This window comes from Oryctolagus cuniculus, chromosome 5 (genome assembly GCF_051225735.1).
Source record: "Oryctolagus cuniculus isolate XC-2025 breed Fujian yellow rabbit chromosome 5, ASM5122573v1, whole genome shotgun sequence".
NCBI lineage: Eukaryota > Metazoa > Chordata > Mammalia > Lagomorpha > Leporidae > Oryctolagus > Oryctolagus cuniculus.
Window position 1 is genome coordinate 151,993,646 of NC_142871.1, and position 23,215 is coordinate 152,016,860.

Genomic DNA, 23,215 nt, shown 5'->3' on the forward strand with positions numbered 1-23,215 from the left:
AGTAAATCTGTTGAGAAAAGCAACAAAATGATTAACATGAAAGCAAAGAATATGGTTACCCTGATAGGAGTTAAGGCAATATGATTAAAGAGGGAAGTTAAGCAGCTTCTCAGATGTCAGTAATGCTCTATTTCTTAAGGTGGGTGGAAGCTAGGCAGGTGCACATTATTTTTTTATAAGTATACATTCTTCTATATGCTTGGAACATTTCACAATTAAGAGTCTATTTAGACTATTCTAATTTACAATTTTACTTTTCAAAATTTATAAATGCAGTGAAAAAGAAACCTTATGACCCAACAACCCACTACTAGATATGTACTAGAAGGAAATGAAGTCAGTATCAGAGAGATACCTACATTTCCATATTTAGTGCAGCACCATTCACAGTAGCCAAGACACAGAACCAACCCAAGGATCCATCAACAGATTCACGGGCAAAGAGTGTGATTAGAGCCGGCGCCGTGGCTCAATAGGCTAATCCTCCACCTTGCGGCGCCGGCACACCGGGTTCTAGTCCCGGTCGGGGCGCCGGATTCTGTCCCGGTTGCCCCTCTTCCAGGCCAGCTCTCTGCTATGGCCCGGGAGTGCAGTGGAGGAAGGCCCAGGTGCTTGGGCCCTGCACCCCATGGGAGACCAGGAAAAGCACCTGGATCCTGGCTCCTGCCATCGGATCAGCGCGGTGCGCCGGCTGCAGCGGCGGCCATTGGAGGGTGAACCAACGGCAAAGGAAGACCTTTCTCTCTCTGTCTCTCTCTCTCACTGTCCACTCTGCCTATCAAAAATTAAAAAAAAAAAAAAAAAAGAGTGTGATTATATATATATACACACACATACATACACACACACACACACACACACGTTACACCACAATAAGGAAACCCTGTCATTTGCAGAAACATGAATGAAGCTGTATAACATTATGCTAAGTGAAATCAAAAAGTCATAGAGACATAAGTATCTCCTGACTTCATTCATATGTGGAGTTTTTTAAAAAGTTCATCTAGAGAACAGAAAGGTGATTACCAGGGCAGGGGCAAGTTAAGGGGAAGAAGTGGAGAGGGGTTGGTCAACAGGTACCCAGCTGCAGTGAAATGGGAGTTCTACTGCTCTACTGCACAGCTGGGTGATGATATTTAACCATGACATACTGTGTATTTCAAAATAGCTGCAAGAGATGACTTTGAACATTCTCACAAAGATACAATAAGGGCAATTAGCATCCCCTTCAACTCACTTATCTGCTCATTACACGCCGCACACATGTATTGAAATACCACATTCTATCCCACAAACGTATACAACTATGTGTCCTTTAAAGAACACTTTAAACATTTACAAATGCAGAAGAGTGTGTTGTAAGTTACATTTTCTAAGGAAAAGGATCGAAGTCCCACACATGGCTCTTACCAGCGTCGTGCCAGGTAATTAAAATTAAACTCAAACTGGCTCAATACATCTCCACCTACAGTGAGAAAAATGTTGACATTGGATGGATGAGTGACAAACACAGCATGCTACGTCCAACACAGCTCTCATAAACCAGATTACTAGCTCTTCACTTCATTGTGTTTCTGTTTGCTGTTTTAGGTTCAAATACACCTCTAAGAAAAAGCAATCTTTTAAAAATGTTAGCTAGTAAAGCATAGGAATTAATAAAGAATCCATATAAACAAAGGCAATATTTTTGTATCTTAAGACAGACCATAAAGATTTTTAAATACATCTCATTCTAAACCTAGTTTGTGTAAAGGTAACTTCCTAATAGAAAAAAATGATAGAGTTTAGCAATTTAAAGACAAAATATTAAATTAAGAGACACTAGCTAGAATTTTAATTCAATATAAAAAGTAAAGTGTTTCTACAATTATGATACAATCATTAAATGTCGAATTTTTTTAAACAAAAAACAGACGCAACTTTCTAGGAATACATCTGTTACATGAGGGATGCATGTACTCTAAATGAACTGTAATATTCAAACAGATACTATAGGCTACCAGCAAAACATTTCAAAAAAACATTTAAAGTTCAATAGTGATTTCATTGTATGTGAAGTAAAACCATCCCAGGGGAAAATTTGGCAGATATAAACAAACAGTACCAAAATCACCAGCCGAATGAGCCTTGGGGTAGGAGCCATGAAAGTCAATCTGAGGAAGAAAGAGAATCATGTGTAGATCGCAGACAACGGCCCGGCCCTCTCCCACACCCAGCACCCGGGGTGCCGACAGCCTAACGGGGTGGGGCGCTGGAGAGGCACGCTAAACGCTCGCAGGTTTCAAGCTAACATTTTACAAGTTAAAAAACACTTTACCCAAAAGTGATATTCACCCATGAGTTGGCTGATACTTAAACTACTCTGGGCGGTTGTGCCTCCCAGGTACACAAAAATCTCCAATTCCTTGGGTTCTTCTGTCGAAGTTCAGACCGGGACCAGATTTTATATACACTCTATTCTAACGGAATTAACACTAGTTACCAACCAGAAGGGCCTCCCAGAAGTTCAAGATAACAAATTTCCGTTTCATTAAAAAGCACGTGCATTCAGAGAATTACAAAGAAAAATAAAAACAGAATAAAGGGGAGTTTTACTTTTAAACAGAACCGAGTGGCAAGTGTTCCTAAGCTTATGAAGACACAGACCTTGAATAAAACATACAACCTATCAAATATTGCCAGGGACTTTAAAAGCAGCACACCTACCACCTCTTTGCATGGACATCAGTTGTCTGCTCCCATGGATGATCTTAACCCAGGGGCAAGCGGACTACAAGGATGAATGGAAGAGATGGAATTCTAGCCAACCATGGCTTCAGGCAAGCAGTCTTGTTCCCACAAGTGACACCTGCTTTCTGAAGAACCTAGCATTTTCCTTGGTTTCAAAGGAGCCCGTTTTTGAGCTTGAGAAGGACAGCACCACTCCCGCACAGCCATCAGCCATGAAGCCATGAACTCACGTCTCCCATTGTCCTCAGGAACCCCTGCTCAATGCCCAGGCTATGCCAGCTCACATCTGCCACCATGTGGGAGGTGATTCCAAACAAGAAAGCGACCAACTTCTCCGTGTCCTGCCAAGCAAGCAGATCAGAGGCCACCGACATGTGAGGGGTTATTTTCCAACAACAAGAACTCTGCAGACATTTTCATAAACGCAATTTCATCTCCCTTGAGACTTGACAAACTACTAGAGGCAAGTACATTGCAGTTTAGTTACCAAAAACTACAGAGGACATGTTGTAATGTTTTGCAGTACCCTGGGAGTACGTTCAGGTTAATTACTACTGGACCGAGTGGCATACCCCAACTTTCATTTTTTTAATAACATAGTGAAGAGTCAATTAGCCACCTGCTATAACCCAAGCCCTGCATTTAACAGCCTCTCAGAGTCGGGGAGAAGTCCGAGCACAGTAAATTAGGCACAAAACAGGAGCTGGCAGGACCAGGGCCGTCACCTACCTTCTCCCAGGGAAAGGGGTAGTTCTCGTGGATATAATGGATGCTCGCGTTGAGGAACGGTGTCCAGTGGGTGCTCTCAGACACGTCATGGAACTTTCCTGACAGAACAAAAGCAGGGCTCCGAGTTCTTCCATAAAAATTAGGACCTCCACCAAACCCACCCCAGCACCACCCGCTATGCCGCTCTCTCTCAGTGCCCTTTTCTTCCAAGCCCTTGGGATGTCCACGGGGAGCCCCGGAGCAGGCGAGCCAGCCATGACTCTGGGACGGGTATGGCCCTGGTGGATGCCAAGGGTGCTACAGTGGAAGAGATGAGAGCCTGCGCTGCTAGGGTTACCTGTGGCCAGGTGAGCGCGTTCCCATGTCTGTGCCCTAAGACTAAGTTTAGATTTCTTTTGTGTTCTTTGTTTTTATTGTCGTTGTTGTTGTATTTTGTTTTGATTACATCTCTTGGGACTAGAGTTTGGCCAGGAGGTTGGGACACCAGCCAGCAAAGCCACTGCCTTTAAGGCTCAAGGTCCCAAGCCAAGGCCTGCCAGGCCTGCTTCTGATCCTGTTTAGACCAGTTGTCCTTGTTACTGTAATTACAGACTGCAATCCAACTGGTGAGGATCTGGTACAGAAGTAGAGCTTTTCCTTTGGCCACTAAGTATCTGAGAAAGTTAAGCGTTTTCAAAAGCTGCAGTAAAAGGGAATTGCCAATGGGAAAAAAGATTAATGAATTATACACACTTGAGATGAAGGTGAATTTAACAACATCTGGGAGGATTCGGTGTTTAGTGACCACAAGGGACTCCTGTATTGTATCTTTCCAGTCACTTCCTCTGTCAATCACACACTGGTCTTACCTTTCACATCACACAGCAAAGTGCCTATTGCTTTATAAAATCATGAGAAACATCAGCTTGCCCGACTTCTCCACTCAGAACTTTGACCATTGTGTGTTGTGTCTGTGTCTAGAAGTGGCATACATTAAGCAATGTTTCTCAAATTTAACAGATGAACAAATTATTTTGCTTTCTTTTGTATGTCTCAAGGGACTGTTCAAACATCAAGATAATACAGCCCCCATGAATATGGTTTGGAAAATGCTAAAAACTAGAATCTGTTAGAAAGACAACTACGAAATGTAGGCAAAACAATAGGATAGTTAACAAAGAAGAAAACAACAACAACAAAAAAAAATCCTATGGCTATGAGAAAAGTATGAAAGCTTAGAAGCCTGGGATCCTAAACAACCACCCTCAAGAGTTGATCAACTGAATGTACTCAGCTGACGACCCCAACACCAGAAATGCTCCCAAGGTGACCCTGCGCTGGACGGCTTCCATCACCTCTCCAGATCCCTCCGTCTGGGGACCAAGGACACCTGCTACAACTGGCTTCTTGGTCCTCTTTGCTGGGTTGCGTTTGGCCAATGGGGAGAGTGAACAGGAACTCAGAGGAAAGGAAGAGTGAAGTTGGGGTGCTTGGTCTCAGCGCCCCTTCTGTGGGGTCGTGGTGGGTGGCTGCATGCCTGGGCGGAGGGCCCTGTTCCTAATGAGCAGTCTTCTCCATGTAGATCTCTCTCTGGCCACAGCTCCAAGAATCACTGGCCTCCTGCATTACCTTTTGCAATTCCTTATGTCCATCCACACCTTAATACCCCATAAATTGTGCAGCTTGAAGATCTGCCTTCTGTGGCCTGCTGGGGCCCTGGCTGGTATAACCCACGGGCCCACTTTACAGAGTACGCTACCTTAGATTTGCAGAACACTGGCCTGAACCCATACCCTCATGCCAACAACAACCCGGTGAGGAGGCGAGGCAGTCAACATCATCGCTGCCTTGCAGCAAAGGGAACCGAGATTCTGGATGAAAGGAGCTTTGCAAGGTCACTGCTAAGAACCTGGATGGAAGAACAGAAAGCCACTCCTTCCTGTCTTTTGTGAGATGTTTTCCCTTATGCCACAAAGTAGTAAATCAAGTAAGGACACTCGGACCAGCTTTCACCAAACACTAAAACTTTCCGAGTATCTGCACTTAGGCAGGTAAGTTTTCACCACACGGAAAATCCAACTATGTGGACAACATCACTGATCAAAGTAATGGAAAACCGTGTTGTATACACTTTTAGACAATAACCCTCCCTATTCACCGAGAGCAGGTGGTTCGACTGCAGAGTGTCATCTCACCTCCTTTGCAGATGCTGGGGTAGAAGCAATCAGGAAACACACTTCCCGCCTGATATGCATCCAGGTGCTCTAGAAGTAGCTGGGGAGAGGGAAACACAGGGCTCAGGGAGCAAGGTCAACAGCCTGGGAAATGCAGGCCCCATTGACTTCCGTCGATCGGACGCCAGGACTACAGGCGTGCTAACAGAATGCAGGCGAGAAGGCAGGCCCAAGTACGTAAGTGATAAAAATTCACTTGGTGTCCAAAATAACACACTAGAATATGTAACTCCAGCTTCTTCATACCAAACAGACTAATTAGGAAGTAGCTAAAATCACCTTCTTAAATTGTATCCCTTTCATTTTCTCTGTCCACCCAGTAGAAGGGGATTTCCTTAATGCTATTTCTCTGACCCAGAGCTGTTGATGAGCTTGTCAATGACCCACAGTGAAGTGAGAAAAGTACAGCTGCACATGAGGGCTTCCGAGAGTTCATGAACACATTATCTTTAATGTGTCTTTTTAATTTCATGTATGTAGATATGCAACCTCTATATGTACATACCCCTTTATAGTTGCCACCTGTGATTCACTCCAAGATTATGTCCTTGTGCTTTTTGGAGAGTTACAAAACTTTTTTTAAAAATTCATTTATCTGAGAAGCAGAGCTACAGACAGAGAAAGATAGAGGTCTTCCATCCACTGGTTCAATCCCCAAGTGGCTGCAATAGCCGAAGATGGACCAATCTGGAGCCAGGAGCTTCTTCCCGGTCTCTTATGTGGGTGCAGGGGCCCAAGCACTTGGGCCATCTTCTACTCCTTTCCCAGGCACGTTAGCAGGGAGCTGGATTGGAAGAGGAGCAGCCGGAACTTGAACCAGTGTCTATACGGGATGCCAGTGCCAAAGGCAGGGGCTTAACCTACTATGGCATAGCACCAGCCCCATCCTTTCCTTTTAAAAAAATTACTTTATTGGGTTTAAATTTGAGGTAGTACTTTTAATTTACAGTATAATCGAAATCTTAAAGGCTTTCCTTGTAAAAGGATGTGAGAAGAGGTGTGGGGAGCAACTGGGAGCAACTTGGACTAGACTGTTACTGGAATTAAGACTTATTTTATGCATCTGCTCTCCCACAATATGGCGCTGAGAAGGGAGGAAACAGCTTCTACACAGCTGCCTCCAGTTCAACCAATAAACTGTAGGACCTGCTCCTGATTGGAGGAGAGCAGCGTACTCGGCGTGTGGGTAGCAGAGTTGGGATTGGTGGAAGAGGACTATAAAGGAGGAGAGAGACAACATGCACCAGGGAACATCTATCTGAAGGAACACCTGTGCAGCACCCGAGAGAGCCGGCCGGCGGTGTGCCACTCCCCCACGGAAGTGGGGAAAGTGGCAGGGGGAACCGCCCTTCCACAGAGGTGGAAGGGATGGTAGCCAACCTGGGAAGAACCAGCAGCAAACCCGGGGAGGGCCGAGCAGACAAAAGAACAGTGCAGGGTCCTGTGTCATTCCTCCGCGAAGACCGGGGGCGGGGGGGGGGGGACATAATGGTGCCGTGACTCGGATAGGAAGCCTAGGCAGGGTTTAGTGTCGTTCCTCCACGAAGAGGGGGAGCGACAAAGAGGGGATTTCTCTGGAATGTCTTCCCTGGCTGACTGGTCCCGTCTGTCCCACCCTGGCACCGCATGCCTCTCGGTACAGCCTCTACAGGCCAGAAGACGATGACCCAAGGCCATTGCAGCCCAGCCTCCACCGTGACTCAACTCCCCGAGTCCCCCCAAGCAAGCAGGACATCCGGTCTGCTAGAGCATCCTGGCACAGGGGACAGAGCTCCTGAGGCACAGTCAACAAGGTGGACCTGGAGCTGGCAATGGGCCAGGTCGTCCATCTATGTAGAGGCCACGGGTCCATCACAGGCCTCTTCCACGTGTAGTCCTGGGAGTTCCCTCTGGCCATTCCACCAGCTCTCAATCTGTACAGAGTCAACTCTGTCATTCTTGGTGGTAAGCCCTTCTCTGCCTATGTGACCAGAGGGGTTTCCAGGATCTGCCAAACTCTAATAGATGTAACATGGCCAAAGTCAATACAATTCTTTTTTCCTAATTATGACTTGCTAGTAATGTAAGCTGTACATGGTTTTTGTTTCATTTTTCCAACGAGCACCCCATGACCCTCCTTCTGGGGACAGACCCACTTTCTCCAGGGGCACCCCTGCCAGGCTGACCAGGTAGAGCTGACCCCCAAGCTAGTGGGCAGCAGCTCCACCCCACCCACTGTCTAGCTCAGGTATGGACACATGACCAAGGCTAGCTCAGTTAGCCTCTTCCAAGACGCACTCCCCCGAGGTGGGTAGGGAACAAGGGGGGAGACACCCTCTTCCACTTGGGACAGTTAACTCTGAGGTGGAGCCCTGGGATGGTGGGTGCCTGCCCATGAAGAAGTGGGGCACCACCTAGAACTCCAGGTCTAGCTCTACTGCAGGGCTGTCATTTCCATAAATCAACAAATTGATTTACATTCAATTTGTTCTGCAATCTGAGTCGGACTTTTGTCACTTTAAGATAATAATTAACTTGGCTGGACATTTGCTTTACCAGTCACTGTTCTGAGCACTTTCTATGCTGACCTGTTGACTTTGAACCCCTCACAGAGTGGGTACAAGATTCAACAGAAAACAATTTCGCAAACTGTGAGGAATACACATGCAGAACACTCGGGACACTGCCAGGGAAAACAATACCACAGGAGAATGTATCCCTCAGTGGTCAGAGTGTATTTTTAAGCTATAGAAATAAAAATGATACCATATTGCGACCAAAAAAGCAGGAATCCATGAAACAGAATGACAAGTACAAAACCAGACTGAGTGGACATACAACCTAGTGCCTGACAGAGATGCACAACGCATGGAGTAACTGACAAATGGCATTGGTGTAACCCAAAGCAACAATCACACCATTGGCACAGGTTGCCAGATGCTCCGTGCAGGCGACACTGATGGGAAGTCAACATTACCACCAACAAGTTACTATCCTTTGTGCCAAAGTACATGCAAGATGAATTAGGAAGTGACGTGTCCAAGATTGGAGCCATTGATTTAATAAGAAACTGGAGTGAATAACTGTAAAAGACATAGGCAAGTAGCATCCTGTAAGAGAATGGTCCCCTTAAAGATTTTAACATTTCTGTATGGAAAACTCCAAAAACAAATTTAAAGGAAAACAGCTGGGGCCAGCACTGTGGCTTAGTGAGTTAAGCATGCACCTGTGGTGCATCCCATAGGGGCACTGGTTCATGTCCCAGCTGCTTCACTTCTGATCCAGCTCCCCACTGATGGCCTGGGCAAACAGTAGAAGATGGCCCAGGTGCCCGAGTCCCTGCACCTATGCCAGAGACCCAGAAGCAGCTCCGACCATTGTGGCCATTTGGGGAGTGAACCAGTGGATGGAAAACCTCTCTGCCTCTCAAGCAAATAAATCCTTACCAAAAAAAAAAAAAAGCCAACTATAAGAATAAATTAGTAGGCTAATTACTAATATTTTAATAAATAAGGCAGTCTTAACTCTTCAGGATAACTGTTGTAATACAAAAATGAACAAAAGACATAGGCAATTCACAGAAGAAGTGATAGAAATGGGAAACAAACACTCCAGAATAGTCTTAACCCCAGTAGTAACTAAAATACCAGTTAATCCTGTAATAAAATGTCAATATTACCTACTAAATTGGCAAAGACAAAAAAGAATAAAAACTAAGTCTAAGAGCAAATCTGAAGGTACTTTAAGAAATTTAACATGAGCATTTAAGGCTATTACCTTTAGCTAGAATATATTTGGGGCTCCATGCACAGTTCCTGGTCCATAACTCCCAGTGTAAGCCACAGAAACTAGAATTTTCTTCCCCAAGGCAGGTCTTAACAACCCTCATCTTCCCCTGTCTTGGTGCTGGCCATAAAGAAATTCACTGATCCAGCTAGTTTGATAGGTGATCCTAAGACCCCATTCCAGAACAGATCCCACCCTACTCAAGGGAGAGGAGGAGGCAGAGGCGGAGGGAGGAGTGCTGTACGGAGAAACCAAGGAGAACCTGAACAGAGGGGCCTTGCTGTGTTCTCCCACTCGGTCTTGGGGTCGGATCATTCACCTTTTGTCCAATCACACGTTGGCACAGATATCCATGCTTCAGTCATGCCTTGTGATGAGACGTTTCCATAACAACCCCCAAGGATGGGGCTCAGAGCGCCGAGCACTGGAGGCTACAGGAAAGTGACTAAGAGCTCACCACATGCGGGGAGGTGGTGCACCCCAGCTCCACCAGGACAGAAGCTCCTGGACTCGGGCCCTTCCTCACCCGATGTTACCCTTCACCTGGCACTGACCTATATACTTCCTAATGAACCGGCAACTCTTAGCGTTTCCCAGAGTTCTGTGAGCCACTCTAACACTAACTGGATCTGAGGAAGGAAGGGCCGGCGCCGTGGCTAGTAGGCTAAGCCTCAGCCTGCGGCACGGATATCCCCACACGGGCAGCGGTTTGAGTCCTGTCTGCTCCACTTCCAATCCAGCTCCCCGCTAGTGGGCCTGGGAAAGCAGCAGAAGACAGCCCAAGTGCTCAGGCCCCTGCACCCCAAAAAGAGAGCTCTTGGTTTTGGAAAGGCCCAACTCCAACCATTGTGACCATTTGGGGATTGAACCAGCAGACAGATGGAAGACCTGTCTCTCCCTCTCTGTAACTCTGCATCTCAAATAAGTCTTCTGAAAAAAAGCCGGTGCCGTGGCTCAATAGGTTAATCCTCCGCCTTGCGGCGCCGGCACACAGGGTTCTAGTCCCAGTTGCCCCTCTTCCAGGCCAGCTCTCTGCTGTGGCCTGGGAGTGCAGTGGAGGATGGCCCAAGTGCTTGGGCCCTGCACCCCATGGGAGACCAGGAGAAGCACCTGGCTTCTGCCATCGGATCAGCGTGGTGCACCGGCCGCAGTGCGCCGGCCGCGGCGGCCATTGGAGGGTGAACCAACAGCAAAGGAAGACCTTTCTCTCTCTCTCTCACTGTCCACTCTGCCTGTCAAAAATAAATAAAAATAAAAAAACTGAGGAAAGAGTTTTGGTTGGTGGAGCAGAAGCTCCAGAAGCCTGGACTTGAAACCCGGGCTGAAATGGGGGCAGTCCTGGGCCTGAGCCCCCCACCTAGGGGAGGTGGCCCCCGAGAACCCCGGTGCTGTCCACTGCAGAAGTGACTGTTGGATTACTAGTAGGGAGGAGTCTCCACACTGGGATCCCAGTCGTCTACGTCACTGTGGTTTGAGAACAGAGGAGAAATTAGTTTTTCTTATACTCTTCCACATCATATACACGTCTTCCATTTGTCGGTCATTTTCATTTGTTTCTGGACAAAATGGATTAAGCCAACCATGCCAGGGCTGATAGTAATGGCCAAGAAATGGATTACATGCTATAAGTCAACTGAAAATAGATCTTAGTAAAAAAAAAAAGGGGGAATAGGAGGGAGGAAGAAGGGTGAGAAGGCAGGTAGTGTAGGGGGAAAAAAAACCCACTATATTCAAGTTAGATCTTTGAAATGCATGAAAGTTTATATACTTTAAGTAAAAGGTTTCTAGGTAAAGCAAAAATGTGTAGTCTTCAAAAAAAGAAATTGTTTACATCAAGTCAACTAAGCGTGTAAGTAAATGTGTTGATAATCAGGGAAGCCAGGTCCCTTTTGGAGAAAGGGGTTAAACAGAAGGATATGGAGAACACTAGATTAAATCCTGGGGTGTTGTATTTTCTTATGAATGTATGGCTTTATCCATACAGAGAGACAGGAAGTGAACTTGAAGCCAAATCTGGGACAATTTCAGCATCAAGATAAACAGTAATGTATCATAAGCCACTGAATAAAAGAGGATTCCATGAATATAATACCAATATGTAAAAGTTAGAGAAATGAAACTACCATACAGCAGAATGCCAGCTAACAAATGTAGAAAGAATGTGGGGATGAGATAAACCGTAACAAATAATTATATCATGCAAAAAAAAAAAAGACATGAATGCTGAGACTAGGAGAAATTTGACAACAGGATATATAAAAATGCTTCTATGAATAATTATGGGATAGCTTGAAATTTTTCATAGGTAGAGTTCTAATACAATAATATTCTCCCCCATCCTCCCTCTTCCTTAAGTTTTTGAAGTAACATTTTTAATTAACATTATAGTCAAGGGCTTAATGCTCCATTAAATCAGGAGATCAAGTAGTTAAATAATCTAATAGAAAGTCTCAGAAATAGAAGGCATTAAAAGAAACTGAAAGTCATCGAAAATTACTCTCACCAGAAGTGAGACAGATTGTCACTGCACGCCTTTTGATGTTACAAGAAGGCAGCATCATTTGCATGTCCTCTAAGATCCTGCCAAAAGTCTAACTTTCGCGGGAGCCTACTCATGAGGAAACATTAGGCAAAACCACGTTATGATCCATTTTACAGAGTAACAGGAGATGGTAGATTAGATAGAAGACGCAGCGAGCATACCAGCCAGCCAGGGCCAGCACTGTGGGTAAAGCTGCCACCTGTAACAACCACATCCCACATGAGCGCTGGCTGCTCCACTTCCAATCCAGTTCCCTGTTGATGGCCCAAGTGCTTGGGCCTCTGCACCCACATGGGAGACCCGGAAGGAGCACCTGGCTTTGCAGGCATTTGGGGAATGAACAAGAGGATAGAAAACCTGTTTTTCCCTCTCAAACCTTGAAAAAAAAAATTATTCTGGGGTTTTTCATCTATTGACCAGGAAAGATATCTTGGTAACATTAACTGAAAGAAAGCAAGTTATCAGATGGTGTGTAAAGCGCATGTTTTATTAATGGAGAGGAGGGAGTGCTAGTAACTGCAAAGAGTATGCCTGGAGGCCAGTGCCATGGCTCACTTGGCTAATCCTCCGCCTGCGGCGCCGGCACCCTGGATTCTAGTCCCGGTTGGGGCGCCGGATTCTGTCCCGGTTGCCCCTCTTCCAGGCCAGCTCTCTGCTGTGGCCCGGGAAGGCAGTGTGGGATGGCCCAGGTGCTTGGGCCCTGCACCCCATGGGAGACCAGGAGAAGCACCTGGCTCCTGGCTTCAGATCGGTGCAGTGCTGGCCATGGCAGCCATTTGGGGGGGTGAACCAACAGAAGGAAGACCTTTCTCTCTGTGTCTAACTCTGCCTGTCCAAAAAAAGAAAAAAAAAAGTATGCCTGGAGTGATATAAAAACAAGATATTAATACTGTATCAGTTACCACTGACTGGTGTTGTATGATGAGCTTCTGTCAGTTTTATAGTTAAAACACACTGGACAGAGACAACCGGCCGAGAAAACCGGCCAAGGCATGGTCACTGCTGACTTCAGACTGCACCTACCACACTGTCATCCTTGCAGACAGGGAGGGACAATCGGGGCAGTGACAGCCACTAATAGGAGCTCAGCGTGGTTCCCAGTTCTCCCAAGTTAATAAGCTGCTTTTTCTGAGCTTTACGCAACGTTCGTATTAAGTTGGTTAGTGTACGCTGGAGTCTTTGACGCAGCCACCTCTGCATGATCCCTGACCCCACCAAACGCCGGCCCTCAACGTGCAGACCTTGCCTGGACTCCACCCGCCCATGGGGCTCTGGACAGCCAGCGGGCCGCCTTTAGGCCACTGCCCCCTGTCATCTCAGTCCCAATCCAGAGCTCCCCAAGAGACAGGATGTAGCCGAGAGAGAGGGAAGCGACCAAGCCACCCCAGATGGAGATAGTCAAAGTCCCTTTTCAAAGCGTGACGATCCATTATCTCCAAATGTCTAAGTTGCAAGGAGACATGTAAGGACTCAAAGACACTTGGCCATTTCCAATGATGACCACATGGAGAGGGATGTCGGAGTCCATTAGCATGGTTTAAACACATCACTAATACAAGCTTGGATGCTTCTATGGGGGGCGGGAGGGGGTGAACACCGCACATACTCACGATTGACCATTTTCATGATGAATTGGGCCTATTCCTGCTAATCCTCCCTTCTCGGCATACTTTGTCAAGGTCAATCAGATCTAAATGCTCTTTTCCTGCAGGGCTGGTTACATTGTTTCAACTTGCTTGCCTGCCTGCCTGCCAAACAGTTCAATGTGCTTTGAGGAAGTGGTAGATTCCTGTTATCTTGTCCCGCTTTCGACACTGGATTGTCCCATAACAACCCAATCCAATTCAGGTCTCATGAGAGAACGTTAACTGCTCTCAAACATCAGGACAGGTCTTTTCCCAACATTTTATTGGCTGTGTAATTGGAAATAATGCTAGGATCTGAATGGACTGGCATAAAGGAGGGTCAAGGTGAGCCAACAGGTTGTCCTACCAAGAATTATACCACTACCCAAAGATATCCTTCTCTTGGTGAGGTCCTTTGTGTACCACACAGTGACGGACTGGACCCTCATTTCAAGAGTAACTTCTCAAAACAAAAAATCCCATTTAAAAAAATTCCTTCTTCCCTTGGTGATGTGGCCTAGAAGGTTAAGCCTCTGCCTGTGGCACCAGCATCCCATATGGGCACCAGTTCGAGGTCCAGCTCCCTGCTATTGGCCTGGCAAAGCAGTGCAAGATGGTCCAGGTGATTGGGCCCCTGCACCCATGTGGGAGACCAGGAAGAAGCGCCTGGCTTTGGATCAGCCCTGTTCCACCACCGCAGGCATCTGGAGAGTGAACCAGAGGATGGAGGATGATCTCTCTGCCTCTGTCTATTAACTCTGCCTCTCAAATAGATCTTTAAAAAAAATCCTTCTTAGATGTTTCAAATTATGCTCATAGTTAACCAATTGCATCTAAAATATTTAGTATTAAACTTTAAAGATCTACATTTTATATGTAAAATGTTCAGGTAGCATCTGGAGGTGCAGACAACTTAACTATTATCCATGCTCTATAGAGATAGAAAAGTTGCTTGTAAAATTGAACACTTGTTAGAATCTTTCTCAGGACTACCAAGAGAACAACGCCCAAGAAACTGAAGAAAAGTTAAGCTTTATACCTTCTTGTAGTTAACACGGCCATCTGGAAGGTGGAAGAACTCCAGAGCTCTGTGTCCTGAGAAAATAAATATGTCGATCAGTACAGGTCAACCACAACTGGAAGCAGAACTTGTTAGAGACCACTTTCAAAGGGAGATGGTTTTACAGTCGTAACTGTCCAACAGGTGGGGAGTGAGTCTACACTTGGAACTTTTATTAGGCAAAATGAGAGGTCTACAGTATTTGTTGTGACAATCCACACACACTGCCAATGTGCACAGTGATTTCAGCTTTCTGAATCAGTCTGTGACCCGAGTCTGACCCTGTAAGTCATTTCACCCACTCGAGGCTTCAGTTCTCTCCTGTGCAAAATTAAGCAACAGGTTTTGTATGTATTTGCTGCTGTTCAACAAACCTGTCAGTGACTAGCATGGTGGTGGACACAAGGGATTCTAGAAACAAACTTATCACCATGTTGCCTCAGAACTGAGGGAGATAAACCCAAGCAGAAATTACAGGCAAGGCCTAAGCCATGATTAAACCAATGAACCCCAAAAGTTTTGTCAACACTGGAACACTCTGGAAGGTCAAGACCACCTCAGAAGGCCCCCCTCTCCACTGATAGCTGCCCCCTCCCAGCCCTCAGAGGCCAAGAGGGAGACTTCTGCTCCTCAGGATATTCAAAAGGGTGCCTCATCTCTCCTGTAAATAACAAATTTTAAGTTCACAAGACAAAGACATAGAGCCCGCTACTGAAATAAGCATTGCTATGAGCAACAGTCAGTCCACACGTGGAGTCTACATACTGGACTCCAGTGATGTCCACACCCAACCACTGGGAGGGGCCGCTCCAGCTCACGAAGACACCAACCTTCCACTCAGTATTTCAAAGATCTAAATGTTGGAGTTCTCAGGTGTTTTTAATAGATCAAAATCAGATTCTTTGGACATTTCCTTTAATTACATTCACATACACATGGTTATGGAGAAGTTCATAGGTAATATAAAAAAGCTATGCATGGATTTCAAAATACTTTGCACCAAAATAAACATTTTTAACGTCCGTTTTTCCATGAACTCGGAGGTACCTTCATATAGGTTTCAGTAAATATTTGTTAGAACCTTTATTTGGTACCTATTGAAAAAAGACAATCAACTATCTGGTTTTATTAAAACTTAGGTGGCATCTTTAAGCTCTCACGATTAAAAAAGTTGACTATTTCCATTTATGTTTCTCTTCAACTTCTATAGTTTCACCAATTCCACAGAGCTTACAGCTGGAAGACGCTAGAATCCCATCAGCAGTTCAACCCCTTCACTTCGTGAAGAATTGAGATACAGTAAATCACTCACACATCTGTCAACAGCACAGCTGGGTCTGATTCCCTTTCAACACGGGAACCGGCTGTCAGCACAAGTAGTTCTAAGCCAGGCCGCCTCACAAGGCAGCTGGGATCTCTCTAGCATCATTTTCCCTCACCAGCACAATGAAAGAACTGGGGGCCAGTGCTACAGTGCAGCAGGTAAAGCCACTGCAGTGCCGCCATCTCATAATAGTCGCTGGTTTAAGTCCCGGCTGCTCCACTAGTGAGCCAGCTGCCTGATGATGTACCTGGAAAATCAAAAGATGGCCCAAGTCCTTGGGCCCCTGCACCCATGTCAGAGACCCAGAAGAAGCTCCTGGCTTCGGATTGGCCCAGCTCTGGCCCTTGCTGCCATTTGGGGGAGTGAACGGGCTACTCTGCTTCCAATCCAGATCCCTGCTAATGTGCCTGGGAGGGCAGCGGAGGATGGCCTGGGGACTTGGGTCTCTGCACTCATGTGGGAGACACCTGCCACCCATGTGAGAGACCCAGAAGGAGCTCTGGCCTCCTGGCTTCAGCCTGGACCAGCCCTGGCCATTGCAGCCATTTGGGAAATGAACAAGTGGATTGAGTAGTAGCTTATTATATTAAATTGGTTTACTTTGCACGTGTCCAAACAGGAAAGAGAACCTCGATAAATTATTGTGTAACCTTAAAGTTACTAATATACTTGATTTAAGGACCAAATTCTTTGGCTCAAGAGGGTAAAGCTTAAATGTTCTCACCACAACTGCAAAAAAGTCATTACGTAATGGGTACACAGGATTAGCATTGATACATTAGCTTGATTGTGGTCAGCATTTCACAATGTGTATACAAACATCATGTATTTATGCCATTTTGACTTGTCAATTGTACCTCTATAAAGTTGAAAAAAATTTAAAAACCTACTGTTTCCATCCACTTCAACAGAGGCCTCTGCTTTGGCCCTGGGGTCAGTGGCACAGACCTGTCCCCTCTGTCTTCCTCTCCTCCCATCACCATGGGCACCGCCAATGCAAACCGCCCCCCTCTCCGACCTCCCTGAAGCAAGGACCTTTCCAGTTTGAGTCGGGCACCCACCCCCACGGCCACACACGCCCCTTGGTGTGGAGAGGCCTATCCTTGGAAATAGGAGAAAGTAGGTTTCTCCTTTCTACTGTTGTACCTGAGTGAGTACAAACAGAGGAGCACCAAGAGGGGGCGGGAGATGGGAGGGGTGTGAGTGGGAGGGAAATTATGGGACGGGGGGAGCCATTGTAATCCATAAACTGTACTTTGGAAATTTATATTTACTAAATAAAAGTTAAAAAAAAATTGATGGTTGGCTGGCGCCATGGCTCACTAGGCTAATCCTCCGCCTGCGGCGTCGACACTCCGGGTTCTAGTCACGGTCGGGGTGCCAGATTCTGTCCCGGTTGCTCCTCTTCCAGTCCAGCACTCTGCTGTGGCCCGGGAGTGCAGTGGAGGATGGCCCAGGTCCTTGGGCCCTGCACCCACATGGGAGACCAGAAGGAAGCACCTGGCTCCTGGCTTCGGATCAGCACAGTGGGCTGGCCACAGTGGCCATTTGGGGGGGTGAACCAGTGGAAGGAAGACCTTTGTCTCTCTCAACTCTGCATATCAAAAAATAAATAAAAATTTGATGATCCTTTATTCCCGGCAGTAGAGAGCGGGCTGATGCCCTAAAGAACCCTCGACCCTGAAGCCCAAAGCAACAAGGCAAAAACCACAGAGACGGGAAGGGAACTAGTTGCTAAGATGTGGCCGGGGAATACATGGTTACCGGGGCCAAGCTAACCTAAAGCCTACACAAAACTAATATTAATTATAATCTTAACACCAGCTACGGTTTTAACTATTTGTTATAATCGTGACATGAACCCAGGTGTAGTCGATCTGTTTTAAGCTGGAGCCATCGTGCCAGGGGGTTTCTAGGCTTTGCCAAGTATGATGCAGTTTGCAAATGTGATGTAGTGGACTGCTATTGTCTGAGTGTTTTAAATCATAGTTTCAGACCAGGATCGGGGGGGAGGGGAGGGGAGTAGCTTTCTCAAGATGGAGTCTCAGGTGCTCCAAAATGGAGTCTCTCCTGCCAAGGTGTCACTTCACTACCCATATCCCAGCCCTTCCTCTCCCCAGCCTGTCAGCTCTGCTCTGCTACAACCTCTACTCTACCAAGCTCCTCGGCCACCCTCCCCGCCCAGAAACACACTCAGGACCTAGCACCCTGAGGGGACCCCCTCAACTCTCTCGCTTATCTGCCCCTCCACCAGCCCTAACCAGCAGCCCCCCATTCCTGGCTGATTCCCAACACCACTGTTCCCACGCCCCACCATCAGGCTGCTCTGTGCACCCAGGGCACTGGTATCAAAAACGCGACAGGTTTTCAAACCTCTGCCTTCCCGTGTTTGGGCAGATTTCTTGTCCTCTCAGTAACCCGAGGCCCCCGTACTCACCGATTTCTACGTGTGTTGAAAGGCCACACGGCGAGCCTGGGGAGCAGAGGGACACCAGCACCACCAGCAGACCAGGCCACAGCCGGACAGCAGCCATGCTCACTCCCTCGGACGCCTGGGGGACGTGCGGATGCGCGGAGCTGTGCTGGCACCGAGAACCCAGACACTGCTTTCCCCGGATACAGGTCACCGGCGTGGGACACCGAACCTCATTTCAAAATATCATCGTTTTCCAATGAAGTCAACTGGCCAGCTTCTGTTTAGCCTCACCAGAACAAACAAACTCTGTCCTCCTGGGAGGGGAAAAAAAACAATCAACTGAGACCTCTAGCTGGAAGCCTGGCGTTTTCTGATCGCCATGTCCCTTGCCCACAGGAAATCTAAATGCAGATACAAGCAAGGTTTCTCTACATTTATTTTGTTTTCTCAAGTACAGGCTCACCTGTGCACGCTGATAGGCAGCATATCAAGCCTCGGCCTCCCAAGGGCGGATGTCTCAAGTCCTTTCCACACACTTCCCAGCCGCCCTGCTGCCTCCGCCTCCCAAGTGGAGTGTTGGGAAAGCTTTTATGGTGATCAGCTGGCACCGGCTCCGCTTTTCCGTGTTTGGCAACAGATAGCAACACTTGGATGGGATTACACAAGAGCTGCTACTCCTGGCCTGCTACCTGGGCTGAGCTAACAAGGGCCTTGCCACCTGGACCTGGTGTAAGGGCTCAGGTCTGCAGCCCAGGCAGGTCCGGAGGCCCCTTGGGAGGGGCGGGGGTGGGGCTGATCAGGGCTGAGAAGCAGGGGTTTGGGAAAAGCTAGGTTCAGGATATACCTGTCATGAAACAGCCAATCCAGAGTGCTAAATCCACGGCAGAAAACTAGGCTAAGCTATGCATGGAAAGGATGGTGACCACACAGCCTCACGTTCTACATTAAAAAGAAGGGAGCTTTTGAACACGTGGGAGGAAGTGGTATTGACCCTCAGGTGAGCCAAGTGGAAGGCCGCAGCAAAGGGGGTGATTGGAGACAGCTGCTGGCTAACAATCCAGTGGTAACCTCGTCGTGGCCAGCTGCGAGGCCCCAGGAAACAGATCCCGCGGCTGCCCCAACCTGGAAGGCATCGGCCCCGGCTGCTTCTGAATACCTTCAGGCCAGAGGCTACGAGCGGAGGTGTTTTGTTTGGCTAACACGGTGTTTTATAAAGTAGGCCAACTTGGTTAATTGAGGAAATTCACATAGAAATCGAGCTTTCTTGCTCTCTTTAAAAAGAGAGAGAGAGAGAGAGAGAACTAGCTTCCAGAACTGACTGCCCCACATGCCATGACAGGAGCCAGCAGCCCCACAGAGTGTGCCCTCCTGGCCTGCTGGGATGTGCAGGCTTCCAGGCCCTTCCGCCTGCCAAGGCCTTTGGGTCTCCTCCTCTCAGCTACACCTTCGGAAGCCTGCAGGGCAGGTGGTGGCAATAGCAAGTTGGTGGCAATTAAAAATGTTCAACTCAGAACACCCACGAATCGTGAACCAATGGTAATAGTAGAAGAGGTGCCAAGGCAAAAATAACAACAATAATGCCACTTGGAAACCAGCTAGAATAAAACCAATCCATCCAAAAAAAAAGCAGCGAAGACAGAAATCCTAAATTTCTCCTTACGCATTAAGTCCAGCATGACTTCATGTTATCCGAGTCATAGGACAGGTGTGATGTTTGAGTGTGGGCTTTATGTAACAACACTACTTGATTTTCTCTGTAGTTTATATTTTGTAACCAAGAAAACATCAAAGATATGATTTAAAGGATTAAAATACAGCTTGTGACATTGAGAAACTTTGACAGGTGATATGCTTTGCTTTCTACCCCACACCTCCTCTCCTAATGCAGGTAGCTTTGCTACGAGATAATGTTTAGCCTTTAAAGATCATCTGCACATACAGACGTAAGCTGAGAGGTAAACACGTGGCCGCTTCCAGGAGGTGGGGGGGAGGGGATACGGGCTTGAGCGCCAGAGAGCCATGAGCTTCCCTTGGATCCAAGTCCCGGGACCTGCTTTCTATCTCAGTGACGTTGTGTAAGTTACTGAAACCTCTGCGTCTGTCTCTTCATCTGGGACGCCACTATACAACCTGCAGTGACGACACTACCTACCTTAGATGGATAAGTACATCCAAAGAGCTGAACACAGAGAGCCTGGCACACAGTCAGTGCTCATTATATGTTGGTGCTTATCATTCAATAGACATCTTCTAGGGTGGATACCCACATCCTTTTATCAGAGAGCCTGGGTTCCGTATGCTGGTACATACCCACTAATACAGACCCTGAGAGGTAGCAGGTGACGTTCGAGAACTCAAGCTGATACCCACATGGGAAACCTGCATGGAGCTCCTAGCTCCCAGCTTCAACCAAACCCTGGATGTTGGGGGCACAACAACTGATGAATCAACTGATAGGAGACCTTGGTCTATCTGCCTCTGTGGTCAGTAAAGTATGTACATACTACATACACACATACATACACACACACACTTGACCCATCCACCCCTAAAGAACTTTTAAAGTTTTCCCACTCCAAAAGATTCACAGCAGATTTCAACTAACTGACTGCCTCACTGAATTTTAAATAATCAACAGTCGGTATCACATGTTCCATAGCAACGTAGGGATGTGCGTAAAGCAAAAGTGGATGAAAAATGAAAGGTTACAGTGCAGGTCTCTTTGTGCAGATCAATGTGATACGTCTTTAATGTCCAGAAACGTTGGAGATAAAGCAGACAATTCCAGCTCACTCAGACACACACCCCACACGCTGCTGTCATCACAGGGTCGCAAGAACAGATGGGGTGAGGAAGGCAGGAATGTGGGGTGCCCAGGACGAGGGCAGACTAAAGAGAACGGAGGGGAAAGGCCCCCGTCACCGGGCAGTCTTGTCCTCCGTCCCTAGGGGTCAGGAGGTTTCTGAAGGCTTGCAGGGGACCACGTTGTAAATTTCCTAAGCCCCCAGGTCCTCCTGCCTCTGTGGGTCCCTTCCTTCATAAAACGCAGACACAGGACTCACACTTTACATCCGCACTGGTACCAAGGGCGATATCCCAATACTCTACCTAAGAGTTTGGGGTTGCGTTTTCCCTTCCGATTTTCAAAGAATTTAAACATTCTGGGCCCTGCGCGTCCTACCTGCTGGGCCTAACAGATGAGCCAGGTGGGAAGTGTGAAACAACCTGAACTCTCATTCTGGAACAAGACAGACGGCCTCCCTCCGCTGCAGAGACCTCAGCCGTAAGCTTTGCCATAGCGCTCCCCCTGCAGGCAAGTGCCCCTGAGCCGGGAGCGCCCACCTCGGGCCTCGCCGTCTCCCCCCTTGGCTTCAACGGAACGCAGAACCAGACAGCAAATCCACACCAAAAAGACTAACTCCTGCTGTTACCACTGCTACCCACCAGATAGGACCGGCCCCAAAGCTGAGCGGCTCGGACTCAGCACAAGACGCTGCCAAGTGGGAAATCACTGCTTCGGCGTTTTTGCAAAGATGTCGTAGAAACAGAGGACGGGCTCCGGCGCTCGGAGAAGCCAGCAGGGCACTCTCGGCTCCGGGACTGCGAGCTACGGCTGACCAGGGCATGGGGCTGGGCTTCCGACGCAGGCGCTCAGCGTTCGCTTCCATCCCCCTGGTCCTGGAAGCCGCCTCGCTGCTTCCCGAGTGGTAGCCGCGGTCTAGCTGTCGGACGCACGGGGGACGTGGCGCAGTGGTCATCACAGAACGCTCGAGCCTCATACCTGGGTGGACTCCGCTTGGACAAAACGTTCCGGTTACTCCAGGCTCGACCGCGGCCGGCCGGTCCGACTGTGAACACGCACGGTACGGAACGGAACGCAGACACTGCGCTGAGCATCCAGACTCATGGCGCAGCAGCCTCGGGGGGCAGGAATGGCTCCATTTTGCACGTGCGAGGACTGAGGCTAAGTGATCCGCCGAGGGGCCCGCAGCTTGCAGGCACCGGGGTCTGAGTTCGGATCCGGAATGTGTCTCCAAGGGCGCCTCTATTCATTAGTACCGCCCGGCCCCCAGACTTATGGAGAGGACCAGACACATGCCCAGAAGCGCGCCGGCCGCCCTGGCGCCTCGGGACGCCTCTGCCGGCCGCACACAGACCCTGCGGCCATCGGGCGCCCGGGAGTAGCTGCCGCCCAAGAAGCACCCGACGGGGCACCGGGGATCGAGGTGCACCTTGCAAAGAGACTCCCCCACCCCGGCCCCAGCCTGCGCGTAGCGCTCCAGCTCGGCGGTGCAGCTCGCTAGGGGCGGGAAGAGGGCGCTGCTCAGCATCCCCGCCTCCCCGGCGCCCGCGCTCCCGGGCGCGCACCCGCCTGCCTGTCTCCTGCCGCCGTCACCGCCGCCGCCCGCACCATGGCGACCTGCTCCTGGCTGCGGTGCCGCTGGGCCCCGCGCCTCCGCCCCCGCGCCGGCTGCCGGCGGCCCGTAGCCAGTTTGGTCCAGCTCCGCTGCTACGCCCGGGGGCTGGCCGGCCTCTCCGCCGGGCTGCTGCGTACCGACAGCTTCGTGGGCGGCCGCTGGCTCCCGGCCGCCGCCACCTTCCCGGTGCACGACCCTGCCAGCGGCGCCGCGCTGGGCTCGGTGGCCGACTGCGGGGTGCCCGAGGCCCGCGCCGCGGTGCGCGCCGCCTACGAAGCTTTCCGCAGCTGGAGGGGGGTCTCGGCCAAGGTGAGAGCGCGCGCCGGGGGAGCGGGCAAGGGCCGGCCGGGCCGGGAACTGAGAGAGCTTTGCCCCAAAGTGAAACCAGCCGCC

At 48.6% G+C, this 23,215-nt stretch overlaps 2 protein-coding genes across 8 annotated transcripts in view; one reads left to right on the forward strand and one right to left on the reverse strand.

The window, feature by feature from the left end:
- Window positions 1-22,400, reverse strand: part of GPLD1 (glycosylphosphatidylinositol specific phospholipase D1) — a 64,090-nt gene extending 41,690 nt beyond the window's left edge. For 2 of the 4 annotated variants that reach the window (XM_008262505.5, XM_008262501.5), the window contains exons 1-8: window positions 18,868-19,006; window positions 18,426-18,718; window positions 14,644-14,699; window positions 5,634-5,712; window positions 3,460-3,557; window positions 2,961-3,071; window positions 2,105-2,153; window positions 1,411-1,465 (exon numbers count right to left, since the gene is read on the reverse strand). In XM_008262505.5, coding sequence (XP_008260727.2) covers window positions 1,411-1,465; window positions 2,105-2,153; window positions 2,961-3,071; window positions 3,460-3,557; window positions 5,634-5,712; window positions 14,644-14,699; window positions 18,426-18,522 — 545 coding nt within the window. In that variant the 5' untranslated portion in view covers window positions 18,523-18,718; window positions 18,868-19,006. Of the gene's footprint in view, window positions 1-1,410; window positions 1,466-2,104; window positions 2,154-2,960; window positions 3,072-3,459; window positions 3,558-5,633; window positions 5,713-14,643; window positions 14,700-18,425; window positions 18,719-18,867; window positions 19,007-22,185 lie in introns of those variants that run through there. The other 2 variants (XM_008262504.5, XM_008262506.5) reach the window with 2 other exon arrangements.
- Window positions 21,955-23,215, forward strand: part of ALDH5A1 (aldehyde dehydrogenase 5 family member A1) — a 33,906-nt gene continuing 32,645 nt past the window's right edge. Inside the window, exon 1 of one of the 4 annotated variants that reach the window (XM_089333344.1) lies at window positions 21,955-22,267. Coding sequence is in view for 3 of the 4 variants with exons in the window: in XM_070074332.2 (XP_069930433.1) it covers window positions 22,817-23,131 (315 nt within the window). In the remaining variant the exon portion in view is untranslated. Of the gene's footprint in view, window positions 22,268-22,716; window positions 23,132-23,215 lie in introns of those variants that run through there. The other 3 variants (XM_070074332.2, XM_089333345.1, XM_002714157.6) reach the window with 3 other exon arrangements.